Below are 16,410 nucleotides of genomic sequence, written 5' to 3'. Positions count from 1 at the left end.
TAATTTGTAAAATGGCTTCAAATGACTTCTATTGAGCGTATTTTACAAAGATTCCACCGCATATAGCTATATTTTACGTTTTAAGACTCACGCTGAATATTCAGGAAGTCTTATTTTTGAGTTGGTGACGAGTCCGTACGTGGCGTCACTAAAGGAACGCCCCTGACCGAAAAAAAAGACACATTGTAGCAGTCCTTCCGTCGCGTCAATGTATTTGGCTGTACTTGTTTGGTCTGAAAACCTCGTGTTGCACCAAAAAGCCGCCAGAACAGGGCGACCAAGCTCCATGGAAGGAATTTATCAGCCTGTGGAAACGGGCTGACTAATTCCCTATATGGCTTTGTCGCCATTTTCTGCCTTGCGTGCGACATTTCCCACCCCGGGTGCCTCAAAATGACACAGAATAAATTCTTTAATCGATTGCAAACTTGTATGCTTTCTTCTTCAGAACTATTTGAATCATATTCATAACTGGATGTGTAACAAGAAAGCATATTCTCCGAATCTGAAACCATTGTTTTGATTCTCCAGCAATGCAAGACGTCTTGGCGTGACGTCACGAACTGGGGGTGAGACATTCTAAAAATACCCAATTCGCAGCTCAATTTTTTGCATATTTCGGACACTTTAACTCATTTTTATTGGTGTTTTGCATTTGACTAAAAATATCATACTGCGTGTTTTGGGTATTTTAGATGCTATAAAATGTTTTTCTGGTGTCAGTTAGGAAACAAAGAAGTGACATCGGTTGTCCTTTAAGTAAAAAAAAAAAAAAAACAACTATTTTCCATTTTTGTTGTTGCCGTCATCCCCATTTCCCCATAATAGCGCATTAAACACCTTTGTTGATGCAGCACGGCGCCAACCCCAACTACACACACATTTAATTTACATAATCTCTTTGGATAATAATAAAAGTATGCATTATTTGCTTCATAAAAGCAGACTTTTGCACAGATTCAAAAAGTGCCCATGCTTCCTAATCACTCACTCTAGTATCAACTTTCATGTCTCCCGCCTTTCACAATTATCACATATATGAATTTATAATGAGGCACTCTTTATTATGGCCCTTTCTCATACCGTGGTTCGAGATTTTACAATATCTTGATAATTTCACTTTTGACAATTGCCGGGTAAAATCAAATTATCTGGCGCTGATGGCTTCACAAAAAGCTTTTTTATACTCGGCGACAGAAAAAAGGGGTAATAAAAGGGATTGACTCAGATGTCATTTAACCACACGTAATCACACAGCAAAGGAAACGGATTGGCTCGAGTTCCCCAAGACGTCAATGCTGAAGAGTAGTTATTTTTATTCAGTACATTCTGGGAACTTTGCTTCACTTTCCAGAAATACAATTTTCCAAAGGTCCATATCTTCAAATGAATTTGAGGTAGAAATGAATCCTGTGTCTAAAACTGCACGTACTGTTTGTGTCACAGTAGAGGGCAGTAGTGGTCTGCTCATTTATCTTGTCTGGTCAGATGAAAAGCAGCAGATTATTCAGAAAGACATTTTATCAGACCTCCACCGTGATGGAAGTTTTGGTGGATTTTATCTTCTTGGCCACATATTCATTTATTTATTTATTTATGTATTTTGCTCTGTATTTATTTATTTATTTATTTATTTAGTGCTCCCACAACCCCCAAAATAAATGTATCCGATTTTTTTACATATTATAAACCACATTAGAAGGTTCTTGTCTTTAAAAAAAATCATATTGTGACTTATGAAAACAAAATAAAATGCTTCCATTAGATCCAAAACAGTTTTCAAACCTCCCATGTTTGGTTTCAATTCCCCAATGTTTCCAATGAAATAATCAGATAATAATTAGAAAATTCTAGATCAAGGGTGTCAAACTCATTTTTTTTCCACGGGCCACGTTGTAGTTACGGTTTCCTCTCGGAGGCCCGTGATGAACTTGGGGAAGCCATTCGAATATTTAGATTCGATTAGATTAGATGAACTTTTATTTGTATCACAGTGGAGAAATTTACATTTCACAGCAGCAAAGGGATGACCGTAAGACGAAAGGAAAGGAAGTTAAAAAATACAGCAGCTGCTGTAAAAGCAGCCATCTTGAGGTCAAAACAACAACAAAAACAAAATAACAAATAAGGTGACACAACACAAAAGACTTGAGTGAACGCTGTGCGTGTGGCTTCCGCTGCTCACCCGCAGAAAAAATATCCTGTGACTGAAAAGTGTCCTTGAGAGTTTTGAAAGGCGCTAATAAATGAAATGCATTATTATTATTATTATTATTAAAAGACACACAGTCATTCAATCTTAAGCACTTTCTGCACCCTCTGTTGCATGTAGCAGTTCTTGATGAAAGAGGAGAGGATCAAAGCGTCCTTTTCACCAATAGATCAGGGACGTCATTGTGGAATGTGCACGTCTGGTACAAGCTAAATGTTGAAATCAAGCATGAAGCTGTAGCATCCATTGAGGAAAAGAGACTGTCTCACATCTCCTGCCCCACGTAAATCCGCTTCAATTCCAAGCCGCGACAGTTCCACATACGCACTGCTACAAGTTAAATGTTGAAAGCGAAATGTTAAATATTTGATCCCCTCCACATATTACATATAGAGCACACAAAAGTGTAATGAATAACTATTTTTCAAATTTGAAGTAAAAATAATGACTGTTATGGTGGCTTATATGGGACAATTTGAAATTTTGGTTTGGACTTCAGCAAGCAAGCATCATCGAATTTCACAAGTTAGATTTGCTTTCGTGGGCCGAATAAAATGATGTGGCGGGCCAGATTTGGCCTCCAGGCTTGACGCCTGTGTTTTAGATGATCACTGTTCTCCAAGTCATATGACACAAGCTGCTTGAGTTATCTAAATGCATCGCGAATATGAATGACAGATTTTTTTTCCTTTTGTGTGTAGACAGGGAGGGCATGCCCCCCCCACCCTAAGGAAAGCCTGTGGCCTTTGCATGCCGTGATGTAAATGCCATGTGGGTGTGGGATCTGGACTCCACTTGCCTCGGGCCTGAGTAAATAGTGCAACCATTCCTGGCATGGCTGCATATGGCACAGGAAGGAAATGTCTGTAATCAGGGGAACATTGACGAGTTCCCATAGCTGGCTCAGAGAGTGACTAGGCAGCTGAGTGATGACAACGTCTTAAAAGTGGCTATTGATAAGCCCTTTTCACATATTTAATTTCTCGCCTGGATCCCCCCGAAAGATATTCGATTTCTACTTTTCTAATGTGAGATTTTTAGTGCAATGGAGAAGGTCCCATGTGGGGGTTCTAAACATCTCTCCTCAGTCCATCAAGTTATGTACTAGCCCGCCTTCCAAAGAAGCAAATTATCATTCCCCCAGCATACAAAACATGCCAAGAATGTGTTGTGGTCAGCGATGTTGGAATCCTGGCGTGCTATTTCACAGCTTTTATTAGAACTCAAACGATACTGGTCCGAGATGACTGCCCTGAGGAACACCGTTAAACTGATATCCCCGTAGTATCCGAAAGGATGCTATATTGAAAATAGCAATACCGATTTTTAAAATAAGAGATGCCCCGCCCCGCACACGATGAGGCAAGACAAGTCTATTGTGTTCATTTCACAGTCGAGCTGACAATTCTACTGGTTTCGAAGCTGTGTTTATAATAATAATAATAATAATAATAATAATAATAATAATAATCATCATCATCATCATGATAATGATAATACATCTTCTTTTCCCTTCGGATTTTCCCTTCAGGGGTTGCCACAGCGAATCAGTTTCCATCTAACCCGGTTTTGTGCATAATAATAATTTTTATTTATAAGTGCCTTTCAAAACTCTCAAGGATACTAGTTTCAGTTTGCAAAAATATTGTGAGTTACAACAGACCTGGAGTCTTATCAGACCTTGACTCCCGATGACCGTTAACTCATTCACTGCCAGACATGTGCAAAAGTGTGTCCACCCAGGTGCCAGGATTTTTGTCGTTGTCACTCGAATTCCAGGACCCACAGAATATTGAGTTTTAGGACTACATAAACATTTAATACAGCATTAGAAACGTTAGACTCTCTACTTTCATTAGAACCCTTACACTCTCTTCTGGAATCTGAAAATGAGTTAATTCCTAAATTATATGGTTCTGGAGTTATATGAGCTTGAAATGAGGGCGACTGACAAAATGCAATGCAATACATACATATTGGTCTATATTTAACAACCGCTGAAGCTGGAACAACGAACTAATGTGGAAAAAAGGGAAACGCTGCCCGCTTGTGGAAAATAAAATAAAAACCTAGCCAGAGGCCATAGCCAGCGCTTTATCAGCACCCAAGCATGAAAAAACAAAACCCGAACATATTCGGGAATGGCATTGTATGTCGTATTTTCAATTATTGAATAAATATTTGAATGGCAGTGAATGAGTTAATCACAAATTTAACCTAACTAATGTTAAATTCGTAATTAGATTTGCTAGCCGGGAAAAGAAGGCAAGACAAAGTTCCAACGGCACGAAAAACAAAATTTGGTTAAGAGGCCATTAAAATCTGCAAACAATCAACATTTTTTTTCATGTGTTTATTTTTTATGGTTGCCAATTAGAGATGCGACAATGCAAAAAATGCATTTTTTTTTTTGTTTTCATTATTACGCCTCTGAAAAAAATCAAGACATTTTGGGGGGGGGGGGTTGTCATGCTTTTTGTTCCCTCAAAAGTCTGCAAATAGGTGAATTCGGGAATTGCGAATATGTAGTGCTGAACTGTGTTATAAGGCACCCAGACTGCCAAAAAATACACAGAAGGAAAGCTAGTATGAGAAAAACAAAATTCACTCCACACACATCCCACACCGCAATATAATTGGTCCGGAAATTGTTTCATCGACGTGATAATCGAGCCATTGCTAACTTTTATCTCAAATGAGCTAAAATGCTCAAATTTGGGCCAGTTTGTCAGTACATGTGTAATAATTTTCATTCTACAGTTGCGATCATTCGCAAAGGAATCATTGTGGACGCTTCCAAATCAATTTACAATCCATCATTTTGTCGTCCGCTGTCAGTTTATCCTAGGCAAGACGTGCTCATTTGGAGTGATGATTATTACTCACTGGATTGATGTTGTTTAGTTAATGGCGATACCATCTCTTTCCTCTGCCAAAATACAACGATGGGTTTGAAAAAAAAGAGCCCCTAATTATACGCTCCAACAGCTTTCTTACACTATAATTATATATCCATTAAAATTTGTGAGCTTGAAAAATAAAATGGACCTTTAGTGTACTCGCCTGGAAAACAGTCATTGACATTTTTATTCAAACCTCAAAAATGGCAAAACACATACGAGTACATCTAATGTAACGTCAGAACTCCGCCTTGCCTTATGTAAACCTTCCCCTTGAGTCAGCAGAATCGCATGTTGGTTATTATAATATCTTTTACGTCAAGTTGAAAACTGCTTGGCCGTTTAAAAAGTTCACTTGGCATTTCTATCTTTTTTTCTTCACTCTTGATTTTGCCCGAAGACCTTTACCCGGCGACAAAGAACAACGGCGGTAATAATTTGTACGCCGTGCCTGCGAAAGCACATGAGGTTATTTTCATCTTTTGTTTGTTTGCAAGTTTGTGAGTCAAGGCTACTCTAGCGTTAATTAGGGCTATGGGAAAGCTGGAGTATGTTGCAATCTGGGAATGTTGGAAAAGTGTGAAGGGAGTCACTCACCTTTTGGCGTCGCCATCATCGTTTCATTTGTGGACGTATTGCATAGCAGGCACAAACAAAAGCTCTTTTTCTTACAGCTATGAAATGACTATTTTTAGCTTTGTGGTCTTATTTTGCTCATGGCAACATAACGTAATGGAAAAAAATATTTAGTTTGAATACAGTTGGCATTTTGTAGTTCACCTTTTGTCCACTCGCGATACAGACGCTCCCCAACTTACAAACGTTCGAGTTACGAAAAATGGTACATACGAACATTTTTGCAGGTAATGTATGTCGAAAAATGTTCGTACAGAGATGCTGTACGTTAGATTTTATATTGCGTGCCAGACATTTGTTCCCCCAAGTCGTTAACTCTCCAAACAGTAACCAAAATATAACTGTATAGTCTATATTATGCAATATGCAATTTTTATGATGATACTAGTGCAGCGTGTTCTAATGGAGACAAAGTCCTTGTGCGTTCTACATACTTGGCAATGAAGATGATTCTGATTCTGATTGGCTCTGTACTGTTCTTCACGCACACGCACGTACACGGACACATTAGAGGTTTCAAGGGATTGCAACAGACACCAAGCTGACCAATCAGTGCCTGGAATTGCTGAAATGTTGCCAACGAGTTCAGGCCCTGATCCGCCGAGCTTGCTTACAATTGTCTGCATAGAGTATGTGGACGGGGAGGAAATCCCTCTTCCCAGTTGACGGTCCAGGAGGACGCGATGTATAACAAAAAGTAACGGCTGTAATGATGTACCAGCAGGTTCAGTCATGGCTTACTGAAGACCCAAGGATACATGTCGCCGTACGGCAGTAGGTGTGAATTTATTTTACGACTGTTAGAGCGTCTGTGTTATATACTTCCTCGTTCAGTGTTTGACTTAAACATACATTCCATCCAAAATATAGCACTGAAGAAACTTATAAACAAATTCACCTTAGGAACAACCATTCGGAACGTATCTTGTTCGTAAGGCGGGGACCGTCTGTATTGCGCATTTTCCAATTGTATATATCTCATTGACAAACTGCCCTCACCCCATCTTTTTCCCCCTTGACTTGTTTAACGCTCTTCCATGCGAGCTACTCACAGTGGCCTCCAATGTTGATTGACTGTAACAATTTCCTGTCTTTGGTCTTTTGATGACAGATGAAGCATTTCGCCATTCATCGAACATGGAAAGCCACGAGGGCGGCCTGGTCTCTGTTTTTTCCATACAGCAGTTAAAGCCCATTTGAACCTTCGGATCAGGTCGTGCTCAAGCTTCTGTCTGTCAAAGCGGCTCTGCTTTGGCACTTGCACATCTGGGAAATGAATATTTGAAGATGACTTCAAAGTTAAAAACTTTCCTTGGATGCCTCAAAGTACAAATGCGTATTATCTGGTAGCCATTGCAACATTTGGGAAACGCAACCCTCGCTCTAACCGAGCTGCAGTAGTTTGTGTTAAATGGCTTTTACGTGTGAAGTTGCGATATCTCATCTAAAGTTTGGTTAATAGTGAGGCAGCTGTGTGGCGCCTTCACTTCAAAGAACGCTGAACGCCCCACGAGGATTTTCCTCTGGCTTTCCCAGCATTTGCAAGGCTTTATATGAGATGCAATGGGAGTTGAGTGCGAAGACTCAAAAGTTGCACGCATACGACTCCCCTCACGTCTTTTAATAGTTGTTTGGTGGCCTTGCTTTTTTCATACATTTCATCTTTTGTCATAAAAAACATCAATGGAACCCTCATTGAAGAACATGAAGCATTTGAACTCTGACATGTTTTAATCCCAAACTGTTTCCCCCCTCATAGGAACTCATGGAAATAGAAAACCAACAAAGTGTCAACCTTCACTTTGATAAGAAATGCAACATAATGAGTTTTCCACGTAAACGTTTTTAAGTTCCTTATCTTCAACCAAAATTCCATCCAGGTGCTTTATGATGCATCCAATCCCATTGATATGACCCAGACATTTTTATTACTCTTAGAATAACTGCATTGAAACATTACAGGTCATCTTTTATAACCCGTCAGTCGAGTAGGCAAAAGCCAAAGTGAACACTAAAATTTCTTGAGCAAATTACACAACCATCGGCTTCGCTAACACGTTGGACCAAGACTGATGCTCCCGCAATGAATGTGAATCTTCCAAAACTTCTCAACAATCCACCTTGGAATGACCACAGTCAAAAAAAAAAAACAACACAAAAAATGCAGAAGGAATTTGGGCAATCTGGCTTTTATTTTAAAAATGAGCTTAAGAGTGCCTCGTGGACTGACTCTTTCATTACGTCCCACCTGTATAAGATTACCGCATGCCAGTCATCAGGCACCATCAGAAACCCGGCAGGAGCGCGGTTAAAGCGTTTAAACGCTGGCTTTAAAGAGCTCTTAAAGTTCTACTCCTATTCTCTTCTAGAAGAATTGCTTTTCTGGCATCTTCACGGCAAGAAGGAGGGGACGTTGTGCATTGCGGATAAGAAACCGCACCGTGCGACGTCTTCCCACTAACTCAGCCGCCGTTTGTATCAAAACAAGATGTATCTCATCATCACAATCCATCTCTGTATCTAGCTATCTAGCTACATACGTCTGTGTAAGCTCTCAGTCGTACAGGAGTGGTCCATCGATGAGAAGGTTTCTTCCCCCCCTATAGCTACATAGTTATCTATCTACCTATCAATCAATCTACCTAGATATCTATCGACCTAGCTAGCTATCAATCTATCTACCTATCTAGCTATCTATCTAGTTATCTAGCCACATAGATAGCTACATAGGTAGTTAGCTACAAAGCTAATTATCAAACAGATGTTACAGTTTCGAGAATATTTCATTCTCGCAACAGTCGGCTGTGTGAGCGACACTCAACTCCTCATAGCTGATGTCATGTTTGGACTTGATCAGACAGAAGACTAGTTAAGGACACTTAAATATCTTTGTTTGTTGTGAAACCGCAGACCATTAGCACCGTTGCACATCTGTGAGTGCTTTCACTGCTGCAAAAATTGTGCCTTAGTGAAAACAGCCAGCTTGTAGGACTGCAGATGGAGGCAATCATCCGTTAATGAGTGTTGTAATCATCAAACGATCCACAATGACTTGTGGCGGTCATAGATTCAAATTTTGTCACGTCACCGTGATGGCAGCGCTTTGTTCTCTCGTTTATTGGTTGGGTATTTAGTACGTTACAAAGTTAATTCAAGCAAGTAATGCCATTGAATTTTTCACAAAAGGAGAGAATTGGCATGACAAAGGCAAGGCTTCTACAGACATCTCTATGTTTCTATATACAGACACCCCCCTACTTACCAACATTCGAGTTACGGACAACGGTACATACAAACATTGTTGTAGTAACATATGTAGTATTCTCCCCAGTTGTACATGTACACGTCTTTATCAAGCATATTAAATGTTTATTTTTCAGTTTAAACCAATACAGGTTACTTTTACAAGCCTGAAACATACTTATACAAGCCTTCAACATACATTCCATACAAAATATAGCACTGAAGCAACTTACGAACACATTCAACGACAATTGAACGACCGTTTGGAAAGTATCTCGTTCGTAAGTTGGGGAGCGTCTGTACAGTGGTACCTCTCCTTATGAAATTAATATTTTCTTGATGACATTTCTGAACTATAACATTTCAAGTAGAGACGCGTTTTCCATGTAAATGCCCTAATCCGTTCCAAGCCCCCCGAAAATCAAACATAAATGTTTTGTAAAGAATGCATCAAATATATAACAAATATTAATTATTGCACAATAAAGGAGAGTTGTGCAAAATATAAAAAACTTGAATAAAGATCATGAATAAATTTCAGAAAAATAATGGTCATTTAACTTTTGACTGCGTCCTCGTCTGTTTTTTTGCCCTCAGTCCATGTTCTCTCCCAGAAGTGGTTATTGCCTGGCGTCTTGTCAAGAACTGATCCAAGGACGTTGGCTTTTTGTCGGCTTTTAACAATCCTTTAAAAATATCCCAGGCAAGCATCAGTGTAGTGAGCTACATAGACACATCTCTATCTACACACACATGGTAGATGTCCCTCTTGGCCAATGGGATGCTCGGATGATGCGAGGTAATAGCCCATGGGAGAGCAGCTATTGTACTGTATTTTTACCTTTCATAACAAGGATGAAAAGGTTTCTTCAGCCATCATCTGTACGTCTTTGAAGGTGTCCCCCCGTTTGCTCCGGTATTAGATTCCAGAGCGAATGGGGCAATCAGAGGCAGTCACAGTACATAATCACAATTTACAAAAGAAGTAATCAGATTTGCTTCAGGGAGTAGTCCACTGCTCCCCCCCAACCTTAGAGCAGGGACCTATGTCCATTAGGGATATATAATGTATAGGTCCAGGGCTACCAGCAGAACTTTAGTTCGCTGACGAAGCTTTTCAGATGAGGAGCGAAACTTTCGACCCTTCAAAGAAGTACAGATGACGGCTGAAGAAATCTTTTCATCAATGGACCACTCCTGTACGACTGAGAGCTTACACAGCCATCTTGTTGCCAACTGTCATAATAAGAGTATAAGAATATTTTCATGTTGAGGCGTTTCGTAACTTGAAAATGTATGTAGAAACGCTCGTAAGTAGAGGTACCACTGTATTGTCAAATTCTCTCCAGGTAACAGGGAGTTTTGTTCTCTGTACTGATTAATAGGATGTATCCCCCTGCCTCTCCCCACATTCCTAATTACCCCCCACAGCGCTCGGGTTGTTAACCATTATTTCATGTCAATAGGGACTGCTCATACTTCCTCTAATCCCGTTGACTTGGCCGACTGTCCCGCTGCGTGACGACCACGTTTCCTGAAAGCCGACGTCATTCGTGATGAAAATTGCGGTCGGCCTCAGCCCGGAATGTGTTGTCCACGACACACCAGGTGAAATTTCTAAATTTAAACGGGTGTCTGTTCGTCATCGCGATCAATACATTGATTGCATTCTGTCATCGAGCCTTTGTCTCTTTCTGCCCCCAATAAATCTAATCTAAGAATCAATTCAAATGAATACAAAACAAATTGAAGTCAACCGGAAATAAAAACTAACAATGAAAAAAAAAATCCCCAATATTCTAACCAAAAATTATGCTCCGTGTTCATTCGTAGTCTTTTCATTTGATATTTTTGCTTCAAAAAGCCCAAATCTATTCATGACCACCCAATGCCTCATTTAACATGACTCATGTTTATATCTTAGAGTTGCAAAGCAGCCTTGAGAGGGTTAAACACGAACAGCGCCGATTCCCTCCTACTGATCTTAACACGCACACACACTGTGAACACACACTTTGTCAGCTGAGCCACAGAGGAGGATAAGGAGGGTGGGGGGGTCGCCGCTAGACCCCGTTGTCGTAGGCTCAGAGCTGAGACTCATCTATCCCGGAGAGTCGTTGTCGTCGTCGCTCCATGGGACGCCAGAGGTGGCCCCCCAACACAGTACCCTCCATGATGGCCTGCCTCCATGTGGAGACCCCCTCGATCTGCACGGGCAAATTCAAATCGGGTAAGTTCTGCGACTAACTTGTTGCTCGCTCTGATGTCTTTGCTTTGGCATGTGGTAAACGGTGGTCACTTAACTTCCTATTGCAGGGGTGTCAAACTCATTTTTAGCCACGGGTTACATTGGAGTTACGATTTCCTCTCGAGGGGCATTATGAATTTGGGAAACTTTTATATTGTTTCATCCTCTCCACATATTACGTATCGAGCGCACAAAATAAATAATTAATAACTAGTTTTCAAATTTGAAGTAAAAAATAATGACTTATTGTGGTTTACATACGACAATTAGAAATTTTGGATCAGAGTTTAGCAAGCATCATGGAATTTCACAAGTTTGATTTGCTTTCGCGGGCCGGATAAAATGATGAGGCAGGCCAGATTTGGCCCCCGAGCCTTGACTTTGACACCTGTGACCTATTGGATAAAAGGTAAACTGTAATTTGCAGATTGTTTCAGAATGGGCACACAAGTGTAAAAAGAAGTTAAGCCATTGCTCACCCCCAGAAAAAAAAATATCCAGTAACTGTAAAATTGTCCTTGAGAGTTTTGAGAGGCGTTTAGAAATAAAAAATTTATTATTATTATTATTATTATTATTATTATTATTATTATTATTATTATCATCATCATTATTAGTATTATTAAAAATCCTGATTATGTCTCATATTGCAGCGTATCCCTCAAAGTCCCATAATCCTTTGATGACACTCGCCGGTTTGTGGCCTAAACATGATGCCACATTTCACCCCCTTTGTAATTTTTCGCAGAATTTGGTTTAAAATCCATTGCTTTGAAGATTTGGTGTTAATTATAAATTGTGTGTGAATATCCACCTATTCTTACTGAAATGTTTGTCCCCATTGGGGTCATGGGTTAGATGGAGCCTAACCCAGTCGAATTTTGAGTAAGAATCAGAGTACACCCTGGACTCGCGGCCAGCCTATCACAGGTCCAATATAGACGAGCAACTATTGACACTCGCACTCACATCTTTGCAGAAGTTCCGATTCACCCCTTGACCTTTGATTTCAACTCCAAACAGGACTTGAGCAGGTTTTTTTTTGTTCATGAAAGAATCGCTGGCTGCGTACAGTTCAGTTTTGTTGAACTTTAATCTTAAACAGCAGTGGCCTTTTTTTTAACTTGGATATTTATTATCCACTAAATTTGTACAAACGTCCGTTTATGTTGAATCATCTGTTTAAAGGCTATGATACAATTGTATGACCTTCGTACGCGTAGTGTTTAAATACTTTTGAAAGTGCGCCGATGATATCATGGTTTACTTGAACAAGATCCTCTGTCTCACTTTTGATGAACAGTTAGGCCTGCTGCGCTGCTGTGTTTTCGTTTTGCTCACGACAGTGACACTTGCTAGAGCCGAGTGTTTCTTTTGAGGTTATGCTTGGAGAGCTAAGTATTTTTTTAAGGTGCTACTTGGTGTAAATGCGTGATAACCGCCGCCCTGGATGGTGAGACAGACGTTTAAACCGCTCTTGCACCATGTTGCCCAAATTAAATATAATTGGTGAAAAATGTTCCGCAATTCGGAGTGCCAAAAAAAACGTAACTTGACGTCAAATGGATGTGTTACCATCTAAGTGTACAAGAAATGTGTCGGAAAGCGCTGCCGTTTTCAAATGTTTGTTATAACACAAAGTGACTCGATAGGATGCGAGCAAGGACATCGTAGCTCGAAATCCCAGTGCATACTTATTCGTTCTGCTGCTCAAAGAATCAAATCAAATGGGTATCAGGCGCGGAGCTTTGCCGTTGGGACGATGTGGCTCAGAGATTTGAGATGACGTCGCACGTGGGCAACCTCTGATTATATTTCGAGGCGTTTGACATGACGGGGGAGGTTAGCCAAAGTTCAGCGCAAACTGTCAGGAGCACCCCAGGGCGCGAATTGCATCCCCTTTATATTAAATGTTTATTGATAGAGTCTGGCATATTTTATTGCTCGCGGCATTCTTTCCAGGTCACGATGACTATAAACACTTTCAAGGCCGCTTTACCGAATCTCTACATCTGCTTATCGAGTCTCTTAATAAGAAAGTTGTGACACCTTTTTGCGAGTTCTTTCATTAGCTTGATCTCCGGGACCCCACTTTGCCATTTTTCCGATTTAATCGAGTGGTGTAATTCTGTAAACACGCCCCCTTCAAACTACACCCGACATGTCACGGTTCCCAGGCCTTGTTCTCACAGCTGCCCCGTTTATTTTTGCTTGCTTGAGTCAGAGGGCCCTGTTCAACGCATTTCCCGGGAGAGCCGTGCAGGTCTGCCTTGTGTGTGTATGGTGTGTGTGTGTGTGTGTGAGTGTGTGCGAATGGGGAATATTTACTTCCTGCGAGCTGCTCTGTACAGGCAACGAAGAAAGAGTCACAACGTTGCATAGGTGACCATGCGGGCATCATTCACCGTCGCCATCAACTTCATCTTTCACGCCCGCTTTGCCTGAAAATAATTTTCGATTTACCTAAAACAAGAGTTTGATAGACAACCGTGGAAACCAATAGAAAGAGTGCATTAACTCATTCACTGCCAGACGTGCAAAAATGTCTTCACTCCAGTGCCAGGGTTTGTATCATTTCTACTCAAATTGAAGGACCCACAGAATATTGAGTTTTAGGACTACATAAACATTCAATGCAGTGTTAGAAACCTCTTTAAGTGTTACGTTCTCTCTAAGTGTTAAGTTCATACTGTCTCCTTATTATCTAATTTATAACGGATTCTTTTATTACAGACAGTGGCGTTTTAGGTGGTTCAATTACCTGACATGTTTCGGCGTGTACTTCCTCTTTCATCAGAGTATACTCTCTTCTTTAATCAGAAAAAAGTTACTTCCTAAGTTATATGGGTCTGGAGTTATATGACCTTGAAATTGCGGCGGCTGTACAAAAATACAATACATCAGAATCAGAATCAAAATCATCTTTATTGCCAAGTATGTAGAACACACAAGGAATTTGTTTCCGGTAGAACACGCTGCACTAGTATCGTCCATTTTGGCTACTGTTGAGAGAGTATTTAGCGCTTAAACAACAGCTGAAGCTGTAAACAAAGCGTGAACATGGAAAAAAGGGAAATGCTGCCCCCTCGTTGAATGGAAAAAACATTACCAGATGTCTGACCAATGCTTTATCGGCACAAGAAAAACCAAAACCCAAACACATTCGGGAATGGCGGTCCACGTCACATTTTTCAATTCCTGAATAAATCCGGAAATGGCAGCGAATGAGTTAAAAAGCTTTCCCATAATATTTTCATTCATGTTAATTTTTGCTTCCTTTTTGTCTTGCCATGAGCATTTTGATGTTTAAAACAGATGCAAAGGGGGCTCACAAAGGGTGCCGTTTAAGCTTCAGACCATCAGTCGTACTATTAAAGACGCCCCTCCATAAAATACACAATCAGTCAAGGGCTAATGCGAACTTAGCGCCAAAAAATAACAATAACATTTGCAATGTTGACATCTTGTCAAAAATCTTCCTGGCGAAATACAACCAGTTCGGGTGTCCCAATACTTTTGTCAACTCACTTTGAAAAGTGACGTTGAACTCGTGGAGCAGACATGACTCAACGGTGCTCTCGCCAGTGTCCCGTCTGACTGCGGCTTTACTCATTAACAAGCTTCATAGCGGAGTTAGAATTTTCTTCTCTCGGGCTGTTTACTTTGGCCAACATGGCTTGTTCAGCACCATCGCCGCTTCAAGTCCCACGTGCGGTTTCTCCCCCACGCTTCTTTTCTGGCCGAGCGCAGGAAGTGAATTGTACTTTGGCGTTTATCACTAAATATGACATTGGACACAAAAAAAAATTTGGGTGTTAGCATCTTGACGCCTGTGGCATTACCCATCAGTATGGATTGGATTGGATTTACCTTTATTAGTCTCACAGTGGAGAAATGTACATTTTCACAGCAGCAAAGTTATAAAAGGAAGATTCAAGGACAACTTAAAGTTGTCCAAAACAATGGCTTCAGAGAGTTCAGATGCAGAGAAGATGCTTTCTTGTTACTCATCCAGTTATGAATATGATTCAAATAGTTCTGAAGAGGAAAGCATAAATGTTTGCAATCAATTAAAGAAGTCCGTCCGTATCACTTTGAGCCGTCTGGACCCGAATGTAGCCCTCAGAAAATAAATAAAATAAATAGGGATGAAAATGGCTAGCGCAATATTTTGAGCTCATTCCTGTCTTCTTTGTTGACTACCTTTGGCAAAATGACCTTTGACCTTTTTTAGCCTCTATTATCTCGCATCTTGCCATTTTGCTCCCCCCTTTTGATATCGATGTGAAGTATTGACACCATTTTACAAGTATCGACCATCAAATGCATCATGTTCTTTTTTTCCTTTTACGACCGTTGTCGTCTTGCTGATGAAATCGTATTTATTTTTTGCTCTCTCTGCGGAGAACTAGAAGTCCTCTTACCACCCCACACCCCCACTGAGTGAGCTCCTCCCTGGCTCCGCATAGCTTCATGAGTCACAGGCTGGGCCTTTGCTGGAGGTCACTCACCCCTTTGGACTCGAACAAAACCTCCCCCAGGCCGGTCTCCAGTGAGCGCCTAACCGTCTTCTTTGGTACTGTAGGTATGCGGCCTGGCTTTGTCATGACTGTTTTTGGTTTCCTTCCGCCTCGTGTGGCCATTAAATCAACTGCGTGCTCAGTGAACACCACCCAGGTAGCGTGAGACTTGTTTTCTTGTCATATGAACATGACAACAACTCAATGAAAGAAATAAATGTTAATTTGAATGTGAAGAAAGAATAGGAATTTTTTTTCTTCACTTTTTTAAATAGTTATGTATTTTTTTAAGAACGGCCATGAAAGCACCTCAATTGCATTTTCACACATGGATGGGATGGCGCTCCAGAGACTATTTCTTGCATACTTTATTTTCCATGCATCCTTCATTAAATAGGCTTTTTAAATGTATGTATTATTTTTTTTTTTTACATATAAACGGTTTTCCTACAGAGGGCGCACCGCATTATGGATTGTGTACAATAGAAACTACAATAGTTGCTGCGGTTATTCATCCAGATGAAGTCATTTTTTTGCCGCAGAACACATAGTTAAGGTTTCCTTTCACGGGCCGTTTTGAATTTGAGGAAGCCTTTAGAATGGTTAATCCCTTCCACATATTACATTTAAGGCGCACAACAAATTAATGAA

The 16,410-nt window shown here is 40.4% G+C and overlaps 1 protein-coding gene across 2 annotated transcripts in view; it reads left to right on the top strand.

The window, feature by feature from the left end:
- Positions 1-10,459: 10,459 nt before the first annotated feature.
- Positions 10,460-16,410, top strand: part of mrtfbb (myocardin related transcription factor Bb) — a 30,720-nt gene continuing 24,769 nt past the window's right edge. The window contains exons 1-2 of one of the 2 annotated variants that reach the window (XM_089018266.1): positions 10,460-10,599; positions 11,014-11,221. In XM_089018266.1, the coding sequence (XP_088874392.1) occupies positions 11,125-11,221 (97 nt within the window). In that variant the 5' untranslated portion in view covers positions 10,460-10,599; positions 11,014-11,124. Of the gene's footprint in view, positions 10,600-11,013; positions 11,222-15,013; positions 15,825-16,410 lie in introns of those variants that run through there. The other variant, XM_089018265.1, reaches the window with a different exon arrangement.

Source organism: Hippocampus bargibanti, linkage group LG17, assembly GCF_051943395.1.
Source record: "Hippocampus bargibanti isolate YZ-2025 linkage group LG17, ASM5194339v1, whole genome shotgun sequence".
Classification (NCBI taxonomy): Eukaryota; Metazoa; Chordata; class Actinopteri; order Syngnathiformes; family Syngnathidae; genus Hippocampus; species Hippocampus bargibanti.
This window is presented reverse-complemented; position numbering and strand designations above follow the sequence as displayed.